The sequence below is a fragment of the Calypte anna genome, chromosome 3, assembly GCF_003957555.1.
Source record: "Calypte anna isolate BGI_N300 chromosome 3, bCalAnn1_v1.p, whole genome shotgun sequence".
NCBI lineage: Eukaryota > Metazoa > Chordata > Aves > Apodiformes > Trochilidae > Calypte > Calypte anna.
The window spans coordinates 3467471-3487305 of record NC_044246.1 but is presented as its reverse complement, the minus strand read 5'-3'; the positions used below and the strand labels follow the sequence as shown (position 1 = coordinate 3487305).

The window sequence follows — 19835 nt, the reverse complement described above, 5'->3', positions numbered from 1 at the left end:
TTGTAATGCCACATTTCTGTTAATTCTCCAGGCAGTGTCTCCTCGAGAAAAACCTGAACTTTCCATGTGAAAAAACAAACTTTTTCACTCATTACACCCTCTGAATCATCCTTAAATATCAAGGAATAGGAACAAGGCTTTTATTTTTCCCTCTTTTCACCCAAAACCCATCAAGAGCTCATTTATTTTGTTTCAAACTGCAGTCATTCTTCTGGGCTCCCAACCATCTGCCCTCACTGGGGTGATGCCAGCAGAAAGCCAGGGCAGTTTCTGCACTGTTTATCACAAGTGTAATGTTGATTTTCGTGTCATTTCCAAAGAGAGGGTGAAGCTTTTGCCTCTATCCCTTTTCCTACAGGCTGCTTGGTACAGAGAACCTGAAAAATCCTCTTTTATCTGGAGAGGTAAAATAGGACAAAAGGAGCAGCCCAAGGGCTCAGCTCTCAGGCAGGCAGAGAGGGAGAGGAAAATAAACTCCAAGTGGAGCAGATAAAAAGAAGAGCAAACTGATGTTGTTCAGAGGTTAAATCAGTGAGCACTCAGCTCTTTGCAAGACACAGTGAGCTCTGCAGAAATGATGCTGAACATGAAATTCAGCCTTGGGCAGAGGATCAGGCAAGGTTTCTACATCACCCCCATCCCACCACCCCTCTCTTAGCTCAGTGGTGCATAAAACACATGGGCAGAAGACCAAATTTTCCCTTTATCATTCCCAGCAAAGGGTGAACAGTGAGAGAGTTGGTTGTGTTTAGCAGAGAAGGTGTGGAAACTTCTGTCCCTGATTGTTTTATAGAATCATAGGACATTTGGGCTGGGAGAATCATAGAATTAGCCGGGTTGGAAGGGACCTCAGAGATCATCTAGTCCAACCCTTGACCCACCGGAGCAGTTGCTAGACCATGGCACTGAGTGCCACATCCAGTCTTTTTTTAAATGTCTCCAGGGACGGAGAATCTACCACCTCACCGGGCAGTCCATTCCATAGCCTGATCACCCTCTCCGTGAAGAAATTCTTTCTAATATCTAACCTAAACCTCCCCTGGCACAACTTAAGACTGTGTCCTCTTGTCTTGTTGAAGGTCGTCTGTGAAAAGAGTCCAGTTCCCACCTCGCTACAGCCTCCTTTCAGGTAGTTGTAGACAGCAATGAGGTCTCCCCTGAGCCTCCTCTTCTTCAGGCTGAACACCCCCAGCTCTCTCAGCCTCTCCTCATAGGGCCTGTGCTCGAGTCCCTTCACCAGCCTGGTTGCCCTCCTTTGGACCTGTTCCAGGACCTCTACATCCTTCTTAAACTGAGGGGCCCAGAACTGGACACAGTACTCGAGGTGTGGCCTAACCAGCGCTGAGTACAGGGGAAGAATCACCTCCCTGGACCTGCTGGCCACGCTGTTTCTGATACAGGCCAGGATGCCATTGGCCTTCTTGGCCACCTGGACCTGGGAGGGTCCTCACAGATCCAACAGATCCAAGCAGTGAGCTGGGACACCTTCAACTCCATGAAGAATCCCATCCAAACTGACCTGGAATATTTCCAGAGATATTAATTTTTAATTTTAAGATGCTGGTCTAGATGTCAGCAGATAGATAACTTTGCACCCACAGGGAGGGCCACAAGCAATCACCTGGGATGCAGAAGCTTTTTTGCTACCTGAAGCAAGGGATTTAGGCAAAATTTGCAAATGGAACAATTTTCTTCAACAGTTTATTTGAAGTATGACTGCCATAAAGATAACATACCCAAGGTGATTTGAGGAAAAAGTGGGGGAGTGGAGTGTTTGTGTTAGATTAGATTAAAAAAAAAAACCCTAAAGCCTATGGTGAAGAATTGTTTTGCTGCTGTCAGGGCAGCTCAGGCTCTGCCTTATCACCATGATGGAAGAAGTGGCTGTTCTGCTGGCTAATAATCCAATTTTTGATTAATGAGCTGGGTTTCCTGACAGCTCTGCACCTCCCATGTCACCCCGTGGCCTGAGAAACCCAGTGCCACCACTGCTCCCTCTTTCCTCTTGGGGACAAAGTGCTTTGGCAAGAGAAAAATCTTCCAGACAGTGAGTCCTGGGTAGGAAACCATATGTGAGGTCCCCAAACTGGAGTCCTTAAGGGCCAAAAGGAGCACATCCAGACCTGGTTCTGGTCACATCTTTCAGCCAAATGCTTTGCCTAGATGAGTGCTGACACTTTGTTACCTCATTTATTTTTTTTTTACTGCCTTATGTTTCAAGGGAGGGAATGACCTCTCTTCCTAAGGAATATTTCCTCTCCCCCAAGGGATAGGAGGAGGAGGTAGGGCAGGGTGACACTAATCTGTACCCAGTTCCTGTTGCAGTGCCACCCGTCCCATTGCTACAGCTGGAGAAGTGTTGTACCAGGAACAACAGTGTGACACTGGCCTGGAGGATGCCACCTTTGAGCCACAACCCAGTGGAGGGTTATATCTTGGAGCTTGATGATGGAGATGGTGGCCAATTCCGAGTGAGAATTTCATTCAGTGTTTATCTCTGTTTGTGTTTCCTTGTGTCTGAGTCTCCTCAGGGTGTGGATTTATCTCTGTCTGAGGGTGGGGAAGGTACAGGTTGTCAAAACATCCCTGCTTCTGCTGCCACATGGATGTGGAAAGCCCCAGGTGGAAATGATGCTTATTTAGAAGGCCCCTCAGCTTGCTTAAGGAGCTCTGGGGGAGGTTGTTCTCTGGCAGTGCTGCACATTCCCTGCTGGAGTGAACCATGGCATTTCAAGTCACTACAACATCTTCTGTGTGGTCCCCCTGGATCATAACACAGCAAAAATCCTACAAACCAGAGATTTCTTTGAAGCCCCAACTCTCATCTGTCCCCAGCCCCCTGTTTTGACAGCTGAGATTCTTGGTCCAGAAATGCAATGCATTTTTTTCCCTGTTTTTTTATTTATTATTTTTTGAGTCAAAATGGGATCACACATAAAAACACAGGGTTTCTAAATCTTCTTTGCTGGGAGTGGATGAGTTCAAGCTGGTGGAAGTTTTCCACAGCCATGCTGCAATGGGATTGGTAAGTATGGGAAGACATCCCAAGTGCTTCCAGACCCTTGGGATGATTCCAAAACTGTTTGCTCCTGCCTACAGGAGCAGGGTTCTTCTAGGAAGAAGAATCTTCCATCCCTTCTCACCACATCCCAATAAAAAAAACTACAGAAATAATCAAATCAGCTTCTGCTGGAAGCTGTGACCCTTCCTCCTCAGCCAGGCTTCCTGCTCCTCTTCCTCCAGGACCAGCTCATTCCCTAGGGATTAATGCTTGGAAAGCACCTGGATATGGCTGTGGAGTCCAGCTGCTCTCTTCACAAATGGGAAATTTGGCCAAAAAGATGGAGTGGCATTTCTCTGGGAGATGCTTCTCACTGAAAACCCAAAGGTTTCTCAAGCTGAAAATGTTCTGGCACGGCTCCACCTCAGGAATTTCTTCCTCCTGCCAAGCTCCTGCACCCACAGCCACAAAGGCACCTGGTTTGGGTGCTCTTCATGAGAAATGACATGGTGTGGTTCTAGGAGGTCTCAGTTCCTTGGTCCAAGTCTCATTTCCCCTGGGGTTGCAAAGGGACTTTAGGGAACAGCTCCTGGGAGCTGCTGATGCAGTTATGGTGTAATATTAGGTAAGACTGATTAGTGCCTGATGGATGATGGATGGTGGTGCCTGAACTGGGAATTCTGGTGTCTTGGATAAAGCTTTTTAAAGTGGTATTCACACCTAAACAAACTCTTGTGGATAAACAAGATTAAAGGCTCGTGCATCCCCAAGCCTGTTCCTCCGGGGAGTTTTGTAACTGGCAAAAGTTTTAGGACTGCCAGTGCTGCCCTGTCAAGATCTGGGCTTGAAAAAAGGTACAAAAGCATCTCAGTCCTTAAAAATATAGGGTGAAAAATGGCCAGGGGGATGTTTTGCTTGATGTGCCCTCAGTTTTACTCATTGAGAAATAAATTGCTGGGTCTCAGCAATGCCATTTTAATAAGAGTTGGCTGAGCCTTTTCATGCAGGATTATGTCTCTGAAAGCAGTGGCACTGACTGCACTTTATCAGTGTTCCCTGCATGGATTTAAAGAAAGGGTTTTGTCTCCTGGTGTAGCAGAGAGCATCCATCTCAACAAACACAAGCAGTGAACAGTGGTGAAAATAGGAAATGGATTGGCAAAAGGGGGGGAGTTACCCTACAAATACAGCTTTTAATTTTAATAATAAAAATTCTTTAAAATATTATTCTAAAATGATAAAATTCTATTAAATCTCTTCCTTCTCTCCATGGAAGATCATCAGCTAACTCAGGACCTAAGAGATTCTGGGGTTTGTAGCAGCTGCCATGGTAGCAAAAGGGACAAACTCATGGCCTGTGGTAAACTTAAATAATCCCTTTCTTTGTCACATAATTAATTTGCTTCAGGTTCAGATCAAAGAGCCTTAACCAACAAGACTGCTTTTAGGCATACATTAAGTCTCTTAACTAAACCTGAGTTTAGTTAGTCACAGCTTTAAGCTATTGAGGTTCTTGGCTACAGTAAATCCATGGATTTCACAGAATCTGAGAAACCAGAGGTGGAAAGGAATTGAAGCTTTCAACCCTCTGCCAAGAGAGGATTTTTCCTGCCATTTTCTGCTCAGTTTTCCAACAAGCATGAGGTCTCTAGGCTTCTTTTAGTTCCTCATCTGTCTGATCCTCTTTGTTACTGTGTCTGGATGGTCCTCCTGACATATTCTGCATCACACAAGTGCCTGCTGTTCACTAAATCTTTGCAGCCTTTGATGTCTCAGTTGTCTGGCTCCTGGCTCACCATGTGATGGATGTGATTCTCATCTCTAGATCAGCTTCATCTGGCTCTTTGTTTCCAGGTTGCAATATTATATTTCAACACAGACACGAGACCACCTTTCCAACAGAATAAAACTGCTTACTATCCAAAACAGTGTTTTGGAGCAGGTGTTTAGGAGAAAAGGGTAACAATTAGGATATTTCTGTGTTGCCTTTTATTGCTGTACCCTTCCAGCTTCATCTTCACCTTAGTGTCTCCTCTGCCAACCATCCTTGATGTCTCCACCTCTGTACTCTCCATTTTATAGCAGAATAACTTCTACATCCTGAGGAGCAATGAACAGCTGTTCATTTGTGGCTTGCATTGAAAAGTCTTAACGTGTGATCACAGAGCACTGAGAAACAGTTAAACTATGTCCCTCTTTCTCCTTTTTAATTATTATTATTATTTTTTAATTATTTTTAGGAAGTATATGTTGGCAAGGAGACTCTCTGCACCATCGATGGCCTTCACTTCAACAGTACCTATAATGCAAGAGTCAAAGCTTTCAACTCCTCAGGGGTTGGTCCTTACAGCAAGACAGTCATTTTACAGACATCAGATGGTGAGTTGGGGTTTTTATGCCAGTTTCTGAGGGAAAAACCACAGGTCTCAGTGGCACTTCCACCCCTTTATACCCACTCATATCTTTGGCACTTGGTGACTTTGGAGCATCTGTTCAGAGAGGCCAGAAACTGAGTGTGCACAGGGACTGAGCTCTTCTCTTGGCACTTTTTGGGGATTTTCCATTCAAATTTCAAGTAATGCAATTTTATTTGGCTGTAGAAGTCTGGGATCTAAGTAGGATTCTGATTTGCCCTAACATACAGAAGCAGCTGTACAAGACAAGGGGTATTTTTGTGCCACTTTCTCCACTGCTCCCTTTATCTTTGGAATTTGCCTTTTTTTTTTTTTTTGTCACTACTGCTTCAATTTCACAGCAGGATTTGTTAATGCAGGGATGGGAATTCCTACTTGTTCCTCTGTAATTCTACTTGACATCCACACTGGCCTTACAGCAAGTTCATCTTCATTAATGACATTGTAATGAATCAGGATGCTGTTACCACTTCCACTTCTATGCTGTGCTGCCAAAATAGGCCAGTGTAAAATATTTATACTTTAAGAGCTTTTTCTGTTGCTTGGGTATTTTTAAACTTTTTTTTCCCCCTTTGAGAAACTGATGGAATCACTCCTAACCAGCACAGCCACATTGGAACTCCATTTCCATTATCCTGAACCAATTCATCTGTGTTCTGCCATCATCTACAGAATCTCTCTACAGCTCCCTGAAAGGAGGGTGCAGGGAGGTGGGTGCTGGGCTCTTCTCTCAAGTAAATAATGACAGGACCAGAGGAAATGGGCTGAATTGCACCAGGGGAGGTTTAGAATAGATTTGAGGAAGAATTTCTTCCCTGAAGGAGTGGCCAGGCCCAGGGATTGGCTGCCCAGGGAGGTGTGGGAGTCACCATCCTTAGAAATACTTAAAACTCATGCAGGTGAGGCACTTCAGGACATGTCCCAGTGGGCATGGTGATGTAGATAAATATTTTATTTTTCCCGGGGGGCAGAGTTGATGTTGGTGGTTGCACACAGTGATGTGGGAGGTTGTAGAATGACAATGTCCTGGTTTGGGCCAGGATAAAGGTGATTTTCTGTCTTGTACTTTTGCTTTCAAAAGTAAAAGGTCTCTTGTAAGTAGTTGCACTTGATCTGTGGGCAGTCTGTTTCCTCTTTATAGGGATATCTCTCCCTTACAGCTGCCAATCATCATAGAACCCTGGAATAACTTGGGTGGGAAGGGACCTCTCAAGGACATCCAGTCCAACCCCCTGCAGTCAGCAGGGACACCCTCAACTAGATCAGGTTGCTCAGAACCTCCTCAAGTCTCAGTATCTCCAGGGATATTCATAGAATCCTAGAATTGGCTGGGTTGGAAGGGACCTCAGAGATCATCAAGTCCAACCCTTGATCCACTCCCGCTGCAGTTCCCAGCCCATGGCACTCAGTGCCACATCCAGGCTCTTTGGAAATATCTCCAGACACGGAGAATCCACTACTTCCCTGGGCAGCCCATTCCAATGCCTGATCACCCTCTCCAGAAAGAAATTCTTTCTCATCTCCAACTTGTGACCTTTTGTGCCCTCTTGTCTTGCTGAGAGTTGCCTGGGAGCAGAGCCCAACCCCCCCCTGGCTCCAACCTCCTTTCAGGGAGTTGGAGAGAGTGATGAGGTCTCCCCTGAGCCTCCTCTTCTCCAGCCTCAACACCCCCAGCTCCCTCAGCCCTTCCTCACAGCACTTGTGCTGGATCCCTTCACAGCCTCCTTGCTCTTCTCTGGACCTGCTCCAGCACCTCAATCTCCTTCCTGAACTTCCTGAGGGGCCCAGAACTGGACACAGGACTCAAGCTGTGGCCTCCCCAGAGCTGAGCACAGGGGCAGAATCCCTTCTCTGGACCTGCTGGCCACGCTGTTCCTGAGCCAGCCCAGGATGCCATTGGCCTTCTTGGCCACCTGGGCACACTGCTGGCTCATGGTCACCTTCCTGTCAGTCCAATTAAAGGCCTCCTTGGCCATCCTGTTCCATTTTCCCATTTTTCCACTCCCCTGATGGTAAATCCCTTTTTTCTACCACCCAATCTAAGCCTCCAACCACCGCCCCTCGCCCTACCACCACAAGGTTGGTCTTTCCCAACCATGGCACTTCATTCGGGTGATTCTCTGAATTCCTGCCTTTCCTTTTCCCTGTTCTCCAGTGGCATGGTTCACCTTCGACCCTTCCTCAGCTCACAGGGACATTGTTCTCTCCAATGACAACCAGACAGCCACCTGCAACAGCTACGACGACCGTGTTGTCCTTGGCACTGCAGCTTTTTCCAAGGGTGTGCACTACTGGGAGCTCCACGTGGATCGGTATGACAACCACCCAGATCCAGCTTTTGGGATTGCCAGGATTAACGTGGTCAAGGACATGATGCTGGGCAAAGATGACAAAGCTTGGGCCATGTACGTCGACAACAACCGCAGCTGGTTCATGCACTGCAACTCTCACACCAACAGGTGAGCTCCTCCTGCCTGCTTTTCTCATCACTGATCTTTTTTTTGTTTTTTTTTCATGAAAAAAAGAGGTCTCATCAAGCCATCTGGGCTGTCTGCCTGCTAACTGCATTAATTTATTGTTATTGTGTAATTATTGATTCTTATTATTTTATTGTTTGCTATTTCACGTGTTATTTTAGGCCTTCATAAAATCACTGGTGACAGCACTTGCACCCTAGAAATCTGTGTTGATTATCCTCACTCTCATCCTATCCTCACTTTTGTCCTAAACTGTGTGATTTCAGCCCATTACTGCCCATCTCACCCACGGCCTCACCAAGCAGGAGCCCAGCACCCCCAGGCTGAGGATTTGATTTCTCTCACGAGGAGAAAAGTGGTTGAGTCCCTTCCTTAGGAGGAATTCTGGCTGCAGGGCTGCACAAGAATCAGGGAAAGCACTGGTGGTGGCCTGTCCCCAAGGTGTTTGTTGCCAGCCCTGATTAAAGGCAAAATGCTGCAGGTGACACCTCGGGTGGTCTGAGCAGAGGGGACCACGAGGACAAAGTGACAGTTTCTGAGCCATTGCACCCAGGGGAAGTGTCCCAGTCAGTACAACCAACTTCCACACAGGAGGATCTCAGGATTTCTCTAAGCCATCATTCCCAGGCAGATCCTCCTTCCTCCCATCACTCAGAGGCAGCAGAGCAGTGGGAAGACCCTGGAGTGACCTCCAGGGATGGATGACCCCAAAACAATATCAGCCAGCGTGGACCCAGAGTGGTTCTGACAAGGTTCCATGACTTTCATCCCTCCTGAGAGTTACCTCTGCCTGACACCTCCTGTTTCCTTGTGTGATGCTGGACTTTGTAGGGGGGGGACATGGTCAGCTTGGCTTGAAGCTCCCTGAGGCACCACAGGAACTGAGACCTTTGGGAAGAGTGTGATTCAGGATCCTAAATCCTTTGCTTTTCTTGGAAAATGGTGTTTGGGTACTCTAATCCAGTGGGAGATTGCTATAGGAATAAAGTAACCTGCTTAGCAAGTCTGAGGCAGAGTAGAAATCAAATCTGATTTTTTTTTTCTGCTGACTGTGCCAGAAATTCTTCCACAGTTGTTTGCTCAGGTGTTGTCTCTGTTAAACCAGATGATTAAAGGAAAGGTTTGCAGGGACTTTTTAAGTGCTCACAGGCAGCTATTACCTCTTTAAAGTGCTAAGTTCCTGTTGGTGTTCACTCTACCCTAAACCTGGTTGTGATGCTCCTGTTGAACAGGCACTTAGAAGCTGTAGCATATTTATATTTTAAATAAGTTATTGTATTTTAAATAAGATAATTGCTGGGAGTTTGTGTTTCAAGCACAGAGTCTTTTAGCTGGCTCAAAAGCCATCTGACCTCAACTGGAATATATTCCATGGCTCCAAAGATCCTAGATAATGTCCTAACACAATATAGAGTAAAATAACATCAGTATAATCAATACATCAAAAGGTTCTCTCTCTCTTGTACCTCTTAATTCAATTTAGGGCAGGAGTAATGCTAAGCTGTATTAATTTTAATGCTCTGTGAAAACAGCTTATGTTTTCTGGAAAAATTCTGGCATTTGCTGTCCCAGAAACCTATTTGATGGATTTAGTCCTCAAAATGCTCCTCCTGGCAAATGTGCCTTTTTTTTCCTGGGAAGCACAAATGATGGAAAGAAATCTTTGTATTTCCAATCCTCCTGCTTAAACAGGAAAACCAAGTGCTTTCTGTCAATGCTCATTTCCCAGTTTTTACTAGGGAAAACTCAAAAGGCTTTGCAGGTGCATCCAGGGCATGGATAGACCCATGGAATTCCTGTCCCTGGGAAACACTCTCACAGAGGGCAGATGCAGTCTTAGGAAATCATGTGTGCTTCAGTGAAATTAGGTCCAGGCATTATATTTTTAACAGTGGCAGTCAAGTAGGTCAGGTTTTTAACTCATTAGCTGTCTTTTGGAAATAATCTTTTGCTCCCTGCTTGTTTTTTTTTCCCCACTGGAGGCAAATGCAGGACAGCAAATCCCCAAAGGAAATTTATTGTCAGCTTTTAGCTTCTTATAGGTGATGGAGATTGCATCTTGGTAATAATTTCATGAGCCTCATGAGAAGAAATTAGGGCAATAAAGAAATGCCTGACTTGAAGGATAAGGTGAGGTGGAGCTTGGCAGACCTGTCCCTGGGACCTGATGGGTTTAATGTCTCTGTCCCTGTCCCTCATAGCATGCAAAGCTGGACCTGAACCACAACTTCATAGAATCCTAGAATTGGCTGGGTTGGAAGGGAGCTCAGAGCTCATCAAGTCCAACCCTTGATCCACTCCCGCTGCAGTTCCCAGCCCATGGCACTCAGTGCCACATCCAGGCTCTTTGGAAAGATCTCCAGACACGGAGAATCCACTACTTCCCTGGGCAGCCCATTCCAATGCCTGATCACCCTCTCCAGAAAGAAATTCTTTCTCATCTCCAACCTAAACCTCCCCTGGCACAACTTGAGACCTTTTGTGCCCTCTTGTCTTGCTGAGAGTTGCCTGGGAAAAGAGCCCAACCCCCCCCTGGCTCCAACCTCCTTTCAGGGAGTTGGAGAGAGTGATGAGGTCTCCCCTGAGCCTCCTCTTCTCCAGCCTCAACACCCCCAGCTCCCTCAGCCCTTCCTCACAGCACTTGTGCTGGATCCCTTCACAGCCTCCTTGCTCTTCTCTGGACCTGCTCCAGCACCTCAATCTCCTTCCTGAACTTCCTGAGGGGCCCAGAACTGGACACAGGACTCAAGCTGTGGCCTCCCCAGAGCTGAGCACAGGGGCAGAATCCCTTCCCTGGACCTGCTGGCCACGCTCTTCCTGAGCCAGCCCAGGATGCCATTGGCCTTCTTGGCCACCTGGGCACACTGCTGGCTCATGGTCACCTTCCTGGCAATCCAGACTCCCAGGTCCCTCTCTGTCTGGCTGCTCTCCAACCACTCTGTGCCCAGCCTGGAGCTCCCCATGGGGTTGTTGTGGCCAAAGTGCAGGACCCGGCACTTGGAATGTTGAACCTCATCCCGTTGGGATCATCCCAACTCTCCAGTCTGTCCAGGTCCCTCTGCAGAGCCCTCCTGCCTTCCAGCTGATCCACACTCCCCCCAGCTTAGTGTCATCTGTGAATTTGCTGATGATGGACTCAATCCCCTCATCTAAATCATCAATAAAGATACTGAACAGAACTGGAACAGAACTTTCCAACTTCTGCAAGAGCAGAAGCCTCTGATGATATCAGAAGCCTTTGAGAATGGGTTGAGTTAAAAAAAACAAACCGAAAAAACACAACATATTAGGACAGGGGGATAGCTTTGTGAGGTGCCTTTCAGATGTTATCCCTGGAAATCACCAGTTCAGCCCCCAAAGCCATTGCATCCACTGCAGGGTTATGGAAAGAAAAGAGATGGAAATTGTACTGGAATGTTTTGTGCTGGAAGGCAGTGGGAAGTAAAAATCTAGAGAGTTTGGGGTGTAGTCTTAAAGCAATGAAGAGAGACTCTTCAGTGACTTCAGAGCTCTCAAGGGCAGGTTTTCACCACATAAAAATCTTATAATTGACTGAAAAATACCATCCTTGACAATAAACATGGTAAAATTGTTACATTACTGCAAAGGTCATGATTAAAATCCTGTTAATGGAGAGTTAAACTCACTCTTCAGTTTATTAAAGTGTTTTTAAACGGCTAGGGTTTATTTTTCAATAATAGTGGGACTTAATTACTGCTCTTAATTAATTCCTCAAGCCATTTTTCAATCCTCGTGGCATTTGTCATGGAAGCCAGATTGCTCTTAGCTGTATTCCAACCTTCCTGGCCTCCACATAGCACACTCAGAATTCCTGCTGTCCCCAGAAAGAAAACTCCCTGTATTTATATTTAATTATTATTTAAATGTGAGGAGTGGGACTTGCTTGAACTAAGGAGAGCGTGGTGCAGAGCTTCAAAACTGGAGCAGCATTTAATGAATGCTGAGTGCTGGGATGAAGAATTGTTGCAATAAACAGATTTTTATTTGGCTTTTCCATGGCCTGCAGATGACTAGGGGCCTCTGTTATAATTGTCATGAAGTAGTTCTAAAAAATGCTTTCCAGGATTTGTTGCATGCTGCCACACGAGAGTACCAGGAGAGAGCAGCATCAGCATGAATCTCTTGAGCTTCTTTTATTGTAGCCAAGGAATTTATTAGAAAATAAATATAAGATAATAATAAAAATAATAAATTATATTTAAGATATTAGATTAGAAAACTTAGCCTCTAACACTGTCTAAATCAGGTACAGAAGAGTGAGAAAAGGCAAAGTTTGTTTATGAATCTTTGACTCCCAAAGGCAGAATGGTCCAAAAAGCACTGGAATCCTCCAAGTGCTGTTCCCAAGGAAAACCTGGGATGCTCAGGAAGGGCCAGCAGCCCAACCTCAGGAAAATTCCAGCTTCCCTGGAAGGGAGAGGGTACCCGTCCCTCTGGTCTGACCCTTGAGCTCTTGGAGGGGGCTCAGCTGGGACCCAACCCTTGTTCCCTGGCCTGGGCTGAGCATCATAGAATCATAGAATCATAGAACTGGCTGGGTTGGAAGGGACCTCAGAGATCATCAAGTCCAACCCTTGATCCACTCCCGCTGCAGTTCCCAGCCCATGGCACTCAGTGCCACATCCAGGCTCTTTGGAAAGATCTCCAGACACGGAGAATCCACTACTTCCCTGGGCAGCCCATTCCAATGCCTGATTACCCTCTCCAGAAAGAAATTCTTTCTCATCTCCAACCTAAACCTCCCCTGGCACAACTTGAGACCTTTTGTGCCCTCTTGTCTTGCTGAGAGTTGCCTGGGAAAAGAGCCCAACCCCCCCCTGGCTCCAACCTCCTTTCAGGGAGTTGGAGAGAGTGATGAGGTCTCCCCTGAGCCTCCTCTTCTCCAGCCTCAACACCCCCAGCTCCCTCAGCCCTTCCTCACAGCACTTGTGCTGGATCCCTTCACAGCCTCCTTGCTCTTCTCTGGACCTGCTCCAGCACCTCAAGCTCCTTCCTGAGCTGAGGGGCCCAGAACTGGACACAGGACTCAAGCTGTGGCCTCACCAGGGCTGAGTACAGGGGCAGAATCCCTTCCCTGGACCTGCTGGCCACGCTGTTCCTGAGCCAGCCCAGGATGCCATTGGCCTTCTTGGCCACCTGGGCACACTGCTGGCTCATGGTCACCTTCCTGTCAATCCAGACTCCCAGGTCCCTCTCTGTCTGGCTGCTCTCCAACCACTCTGTGCCCAGCCTGGAGCTCCCCATGGGGTTGTTGTGGCCATCCATCTCCTCTTCAGCCAGGTTGTCCCCAGAGGAGTCACTCAGTATCACAGAGCAGCCCAATTGGCCCCCAAGAAGCAAATCAGTTTATTATAGAGGGAAGAGCAGAACACTCCCAAAGTTGCTGTTTGTGCTTCCCAGAGAGGGTCGATGTCATTTAAAAGGATGGCAACAAATCTGTTTTAAAGTACTACAGGATATAAACCATGGTGGTGCCCTACAAATCAAAGCTGCTCCCAAAAAAGAGGAAAAAAAACAAAGGAAAAAAAAGAGAGAAAAAAAAGAGAAAAAAAAAAAAAAAGAGAAAAAAAAAAAAGAGAAAAAAGAGAAAGAAAGAGAGAGGAAAAAGAAAAAGAGGAGAAAAAAAGGAGGGGAAAAAAAAAAGTAATCTATTTGTAAACAGCTCTAGATCATAGCACTGTTGCTTCCTATAATCTCATCCTGAGTTTTATGGCTGAGTGCTTTTAATGAAAAGTTGAGGTCCTGAGAGCCTGAGGATAAGAAAGCTGCTTGGCTATGATAATTTGCTGAATAGTTTTGGAGAAGAGCTCAGAGAGAATCTTATTAAACAAAGAAAAGGAACCTGGGAATGGTGAAGTTTGAAATCTAAGAGATTTCAGAGCCAACTGATGATTCCTGTTGTTTAAAGAGCTTCCAGTGGAGAAGTCAGGATGCATTCTGCACACTTAGGTCCTGGATAAAACTTCCTTTCTGTCAGGGTTTAACACTGGCCTGGCAATTAAACTGAGTGAGAGATGCTCTCTGTTAATCTCTCTCTCCTCCTTGATGAAGAAAGGAGAGAGAATAAGGGAGAGAGACTGATGGGTTGGGAACTAAACTACACAACTTTAATGAAACAGGAATGATAAATAGGAAAAATGACTAAATCTATACAAATATACAGGAAAATGGATCCCACATTCCTCCCCCCTTTCCCCCAATAACTCTCACGTCACCACCGAGGCTGCAGGGCAGCCCTGGGAAAGTCCAGGCTGGAATCCTGGGGTCAGCAGCAGTTGGAGCTGGAGGCAGGAACACACAGATATGGGCTGGGATGGATCAGGAGCACAGGCAGAGGAAGGGATGGAATCCTCCCAGGATGCTGGGTGAAGAAAGGGAAGCAGGAAAGGCAGGAAAGGCAGGAGCTGGAAACTGGAAGCAGGAAATCAGGAAATCTGGCTTGGGCCTTGTGATCCCTCAAATTTATCCTGAGTATGAGGTGTATGGGATGGAATCCTCTGTTTGGTCAATTCTGGCATCTATCTTGTCTGTTCCTCTCCAAAGGAGGCTGCAGGTGGGACCTCTTTATTCCTTCTGGAGGGTAAAATGTTCCTCAGAGCTGAGCAGTGGCCTTGGCTCTGCACACCAGGCTCTGGCATCGAGTGGGATCAGTCCCAGCAGCAGACACTGACTGAGAAACTTGCTGTTCATTTCAGCAAGTGCAGCTCCTGACAAGAGACTGAGCTGAAAGCAAAAGTACAAGACAGAAAATCCCCTTTATCCTGGCCCAAACCAGGACACTTTCCCTTCAGAAGAAGTGCCATGGGCCACTTTTAGTCTGTAAGGAACCAGTTCATGACACCTGGTGGACAAGCTGGAATAGTTTTACCCCACACTCAATTTTTCCTCATCATATTTTGAAACCCCTCCCTTTTTTTTTATTTTTATTTTTCTGGTTTCCCTACCTATTGTGATAAATTTGATGTTAAAGTTGCATTCATCTTGGGAATGTTGTGTGCCTGAGGGGGACAAAATCTGCTTTCTCCCTGCCTACAAATTATTTCAGATCTGATTTACCCTGAACTCATTGTGTGGGGCTGCAAATCCATCTCAGAGCCCCCCTGGTATTAGCAGTGCCTGTGGCCAAGCTGCATCTCTAGTGGATTCTTGGGTTTTTGTCTTTTTTTTTTTTTTTCTGGGTGCTTTTAAAAATAATACTGGGTTGACTGACCCCCAGATCAAAGTGCATTAATGTCAGAGCTCTCAGGCAGGTAATGGCTGGGGCTGGGGCTGTCCTGGCAAGCTTTGACACCACTGGTGCTCTCAGCAGCTGCTCCTGACACAGCCAATTAGCACTGGTGTTAATAACCAGGCCTCTGCACTTGAAACAGGTCCCAGGCTTAGAGCTGAGCACCTGGGCAGTCAGGGAGCCACGTTTATCCCTAACCAAGCCCCCTTCCTCCCCTCCCCAGGTCCACCAGCTCTTGTATCTCTGCAGGCCCCCCCATCTCTGGGTCACCTTAGGGAGTATTTGAACTGGGAATCTGAGTCTGGGGCTGTTAGCTGTTAGTGATTAGGAATTCATGCCTAGGAAATGAGATTTCTGCTTTTTTTTTGGTCCCTCCTGAGCATCACTTCCCTACAGCAGGGCTGCTCTGAGGACCTGGTGTTTCTAGGGCTCCTCTCCCTGACCTGCTCACCTCCCTGTCCCTCATCACCTGAGGGCACCTCTTACCTCTGGACCCCATTTCCAGCTCTTCATTTGGGTTTAGAGGAGATGTGGACCCCATTTCTCTTTAGGATCTCCCCCCCCCAGGGATGTGGTACCTGTGCTTCAGATCAAGGTATGGCTCAACCACTGCCAAATGCTGTTGGGACAACCATTTCTCCCTGCTATTCCCTTTTTTGAGTGAGCCTGCCTTGTCCTGGGGGGGGTCAGGGTTTCCTTCACCCACAGGGTGTTCTCTTTGCACCACAGGACTGAAGGAGGAGTCTCTAAAGGTGCCACAGTTGGTGTTCTCCTGGATCTCAACAAGCACAACCTGACTTTTTACATCAATGGGCAGCAGCAAGGGCCTCCAGCATTTGAAAACGTGGAGGGTGTCTTCATGCCAGCCTTGAGCCTCAATCGAAACGTCCAGGTGAGTCCCCTATACCCCTGGCTCCCATTTATCCTTCCCATCCTTCATCCCATTTATCCTTTCCATCCTTCATCCCATTTATCCAGAGGAGGAGGATGGGTGCTGCCAGCCAGCACTGTCCCCTGTGGTGTCACCTGGAACAGGGCTTCTCTCCTTCTCCCACTGACACTTAAACTGCTAACACTTTTTTTGGGGGGGAAAAACTTTGTTTAATCTGCTTTGCCTCACAGGTGTGAGGAGCACCCATGTACAAGGCTCTGCAAACTCTTAATTCCTGTGCTCATTTTGCTGCAATCTCCACTTGGAAAGCCCATGAGGCCAAGGCTTTCCTTGCCAGCTTGACTAAAAGCCAAGAATATCCTGATTTCTCTCAGAACTGAGGTTTGGGGGTTGTTAACCTTGGCAAGAGGCAGGAATGTGAGCAGGAATGTGAGGTGCAGCAGTCAGCACATCACCCCTGCTCTCCCTGAGGTTTGGAGATGGCTCTCTGTTCTCAAGAGGATTTCTTTTTGAAGGAAACCTCTGTAAATATAGTGCAATTTTCCTTGAAGACCAAGTGGCTAGAAAAGAGGATGCAGTGGAAGGGAGAACCTATGGAATTCCCCACAGGGACTAAAGGAGGTCAGGTGGAACACTCATCATTCAAACCTCCAAGACTGACACCAGAAACATCCCATGGCAAATCAACATCCAGCACTTGTTACCGGTGCCACCCAAACCTTTCAAGAAGGTTTCATGATGCCATGAAGCATGAAAGACCCAGGCACTTCTCCAGGTTCAACCCAGATTTTTACTCCCAACCCACCTTCAGTTTTAGCTCCCTGCTGCCTCCAAGAACCTGGCTCATGTTTCTTAGGACAAGTGGATGAAGGCAAAGTGTGGCTGAGAAGGGGGAAACTGAGTCTGAGCTTGTGTTTGTTGTTGGGTGGTGAGAACCCTGACCTTGTAGAGATATGTCAGGCTATAGGATGAGCTCTGTCCTGCCAGGACAGAAAAGAGAAAAGGGTTTTATTTATTAATATCATAGAATCATAGAATTGGCTGGGTTGGAAAGGATCTCTGAGATCACCAACTCCAAACCTTGATCCACTCCCCCCGTGGTTCCCAGCCCATGGCACTCAGTGCCACATCCAGTCTCTTCTTAAAAACCTCCAGGGAGGGAGAATCCACCCCCTCCCTGGGCACCCATTCCAATGCCTGATCACCCTCTCTGGTACAAATTTCTTCCTAATCTCCAACCTAAACCTCCCCTGGCAGAACTTAAGCCCATCTCTTGTCCTACTGATATCTGCCTGGGAGCAGAGCCCAATCCCCCCCTGGCTCCAACCTCCTTTCAGGGAGTTGGAGAGAGTGATGAGGTCTCCCCTGAGCCTCCTCTTCTCCAGCCTCAACACCCCCAGCTCCCTCAGCCCTTCCTCACAGCACTTGTGCTGGATCCCTTCACAGCCTCCTTGCTCTTCTCTGGACCTGCTCCAGCACCTCGATATCCTTCCTGAACTTCCTGAGGGGCCCAGAACTGGACACAGGACTCAAGCTGTGGCCTCCCCAGAGCTGAGCACAGGGGCAGAATCCCTTCCCTGGACCTGCTGGCCACGCTCTTCCTGAGCCAGCCCAGGATGCCATTGGCCTTCTTGGCCACCTGGGCACACTGCTGGCTCATGGTCACCTTCCTGTCAATCCAGACTCCCAGGTCCCTCTCTGTCTGGCTGCTCTCCAACCACTCTGTGCCCAGCCTGGAGCTCCCCATGGGGTTGTTGTGGCCAAAGTGCAGGACCCGGCACTTGGAATGTTGAACCTCATCCCGTTGGGATCATCCCAACTCTCTATTAATATGTATTTAGTACCTGTGGGATCCCAGTCCTGAAGCATTCAGGGTCCCTCTCCATCCAGCAGGCAGCTGGGGGTTGGATTTGGGAAGGGATATGGGACCCTTGGCTTCCAGCCCTCCAGGTGTTCAGGAAAGGAGGGAGAAAGAGGCTTGGTTATTTCAGGGGCTCAATTATCACCTCCATTAATATTCTTAATGACTTAAACCTGAAGTCCCCCAGCCCTTTCCCTGCCATTTCCTTGCTCTAGGCCCTCACAAATGCTTTTTTGCTGAGGATATCCCAGTTCTGAATCTTTGTGTTGCTTCTGCTTTGTTCAGGTGACCCTGCACACAGGACTGGAGGTGCCTCAAGGTGTAAAACAGCCCAAGTTGCCCAACAATTAATGAAGCCCCTGCCTGAGCCTGGATTCTGTAAGCTTTCTCAGTGTGATTTGGCACCTTCCTGTAAGTCAGTTAAAAAAAAAAAAAACCACACAACATTCTTTTTTTCCCTGACTTAAAACACTTTACAGCATGTTGCTCACAGGATAATCTGCTGGTCACAGCTCACCACTCCATTTTAAATTTACCAGCCATAGCAAGCATAGCCCCTAACAGATGTACACTGCATTGCACACACTGACATTGATAAAAGGAAATGTTAAATGAGTGTATTTTCTCTCTCACACCTGGATTTGTGCTGAAGAGGTGTTAGGGATGCTGGAAAAAAAATGGAGAAGACTGAGGGACACTGGATGTTGGAGCAATACACCAGTAGGTGAGCTGGATTCTCTTGTCACCTGAAGGTCTTAAATTGAGAAATCATATTTTTTGACAGCTGAAGTGGAAGCTGCACACTCGTGGTTGTCTGATATATTCAGGGGCTCAAATGAGCATGAATTCTTCCTTCTGGCTCCAGACTGCAGTAAGCTGTGGAATAACTTTTTTTCCTAGAATTCTGTGGCAGAACTTCACTCATTATTCTTCAACAAGAATGAGGTTGGTTTGCAAATGCTGCCATCTAATTGTGGTGCTCATTTGAACCACGGGACACACAGAATTCAGATGTGAAAAGCAGAGTGAGAAACATCCTTGCTGCATTTCAGTGTTTGTTATTTAGATGTGGTTGTGGAGACTGTCACATCCAGAAGATCTCACTGTGGTCATTGGCAAAACTGTTGAAAAATGGTGCAGGGGACTTTGAACTGAGTTGGTAAGAGGTTTTTTTTTAAATATTCTACATACAAGGCATCCCACCTAGAGAAATGCTGCTTTCCAGCCTTGCCTGTGATAAACCCTGGGCAGCTGTAGTTCCAATGTAGCTCTGAGATCAGAAGCCTTAATTTTCTATTAGCTTCGTGTCAGCTAATTAATACCTTGATCCTAATGAAGCACTTGAGCAAGTGAGATCTGGGGCATTACTGTGAAATCCATCCTGCAGGATTTTTCTGGGTTGGGACATAAATCCTTTGCATCACCCATGGAAATGCATCCAGGTCAGGTGCTGCTCATCAAGTCTGACTGACAGGGACCATTTCCCACTGCCACCTGCATGCTGGTGCCAGAAAATCCCTGGATTTGTGTGTGTGCTGCCTCTCCTGACCCTACGTGATGGATGGCAGTGTGTGTGTGGCAGCAATGGACAAGATGCAGCAGACCCTGTGAGCCCTTGGTCACCTTGGACTCTGTCACTCTCATCCATGTGGTGCTAGCAAGCAAGGAAAGCAAAAACTCTTCAATCCCACCCAGGTATAATTTGCTTTTTTTGAAACTCCTGCTGCTTTCTCCACTCCAAGCACACACGTGTTGTTGTCAGCCATGTAATTATCAAGCCTGGAAACAAATATGCTGATCAAAATCCAGTTTGCTGCCTTGGATTAAACCAGAGCCACAGGACAAACAGCTTAGGCCTGGGTTTGGGGCACTTGCCAGCTCCTAAGCATCCTCCTGCAGGTCCAATTCTGGTCTCTGGCTGGAGCACATCCCTCAGGTAGT

At 47.0% G+C, this 19835-nt stretch overlaps 1 protein-coding gene across 2 annotated transcripts in view; it reads left to right on the top strand.

Moving 5' to 3' along the window:
- Window positions 1-18245, top strand: part of TRIM67 (tripartite motif containing 67) — a 39859-nt gene extending 21614 nt beyond the window's left edge. For both annotated transcript variants that reach the window (XM_030447978.1, XM_030447976.1), the window contains 5 exons: window positions 2326-2471; window positions 5242-5380; window positions 7571-7874; window positions 15871-16033; window positions 18180-18245. In XM_030447978.1, the coding sequence (XP_030303838.1) occupies window positions 2326-2471; window positions 5242-5380; window positions 7571-7874; window positions 15871-16033; window positions 18180-18245 (818 nt within the window). The remainder of the gene's footprint in view (window positions 1-2325; window positions 2472-5241; window positions 5381-7570; window positions 7875-15870; window positions 16034-18179) is intronic.
- The last annotated feature ends 1590 nt before the right edge of the window (window positions 18246-19835 follow it).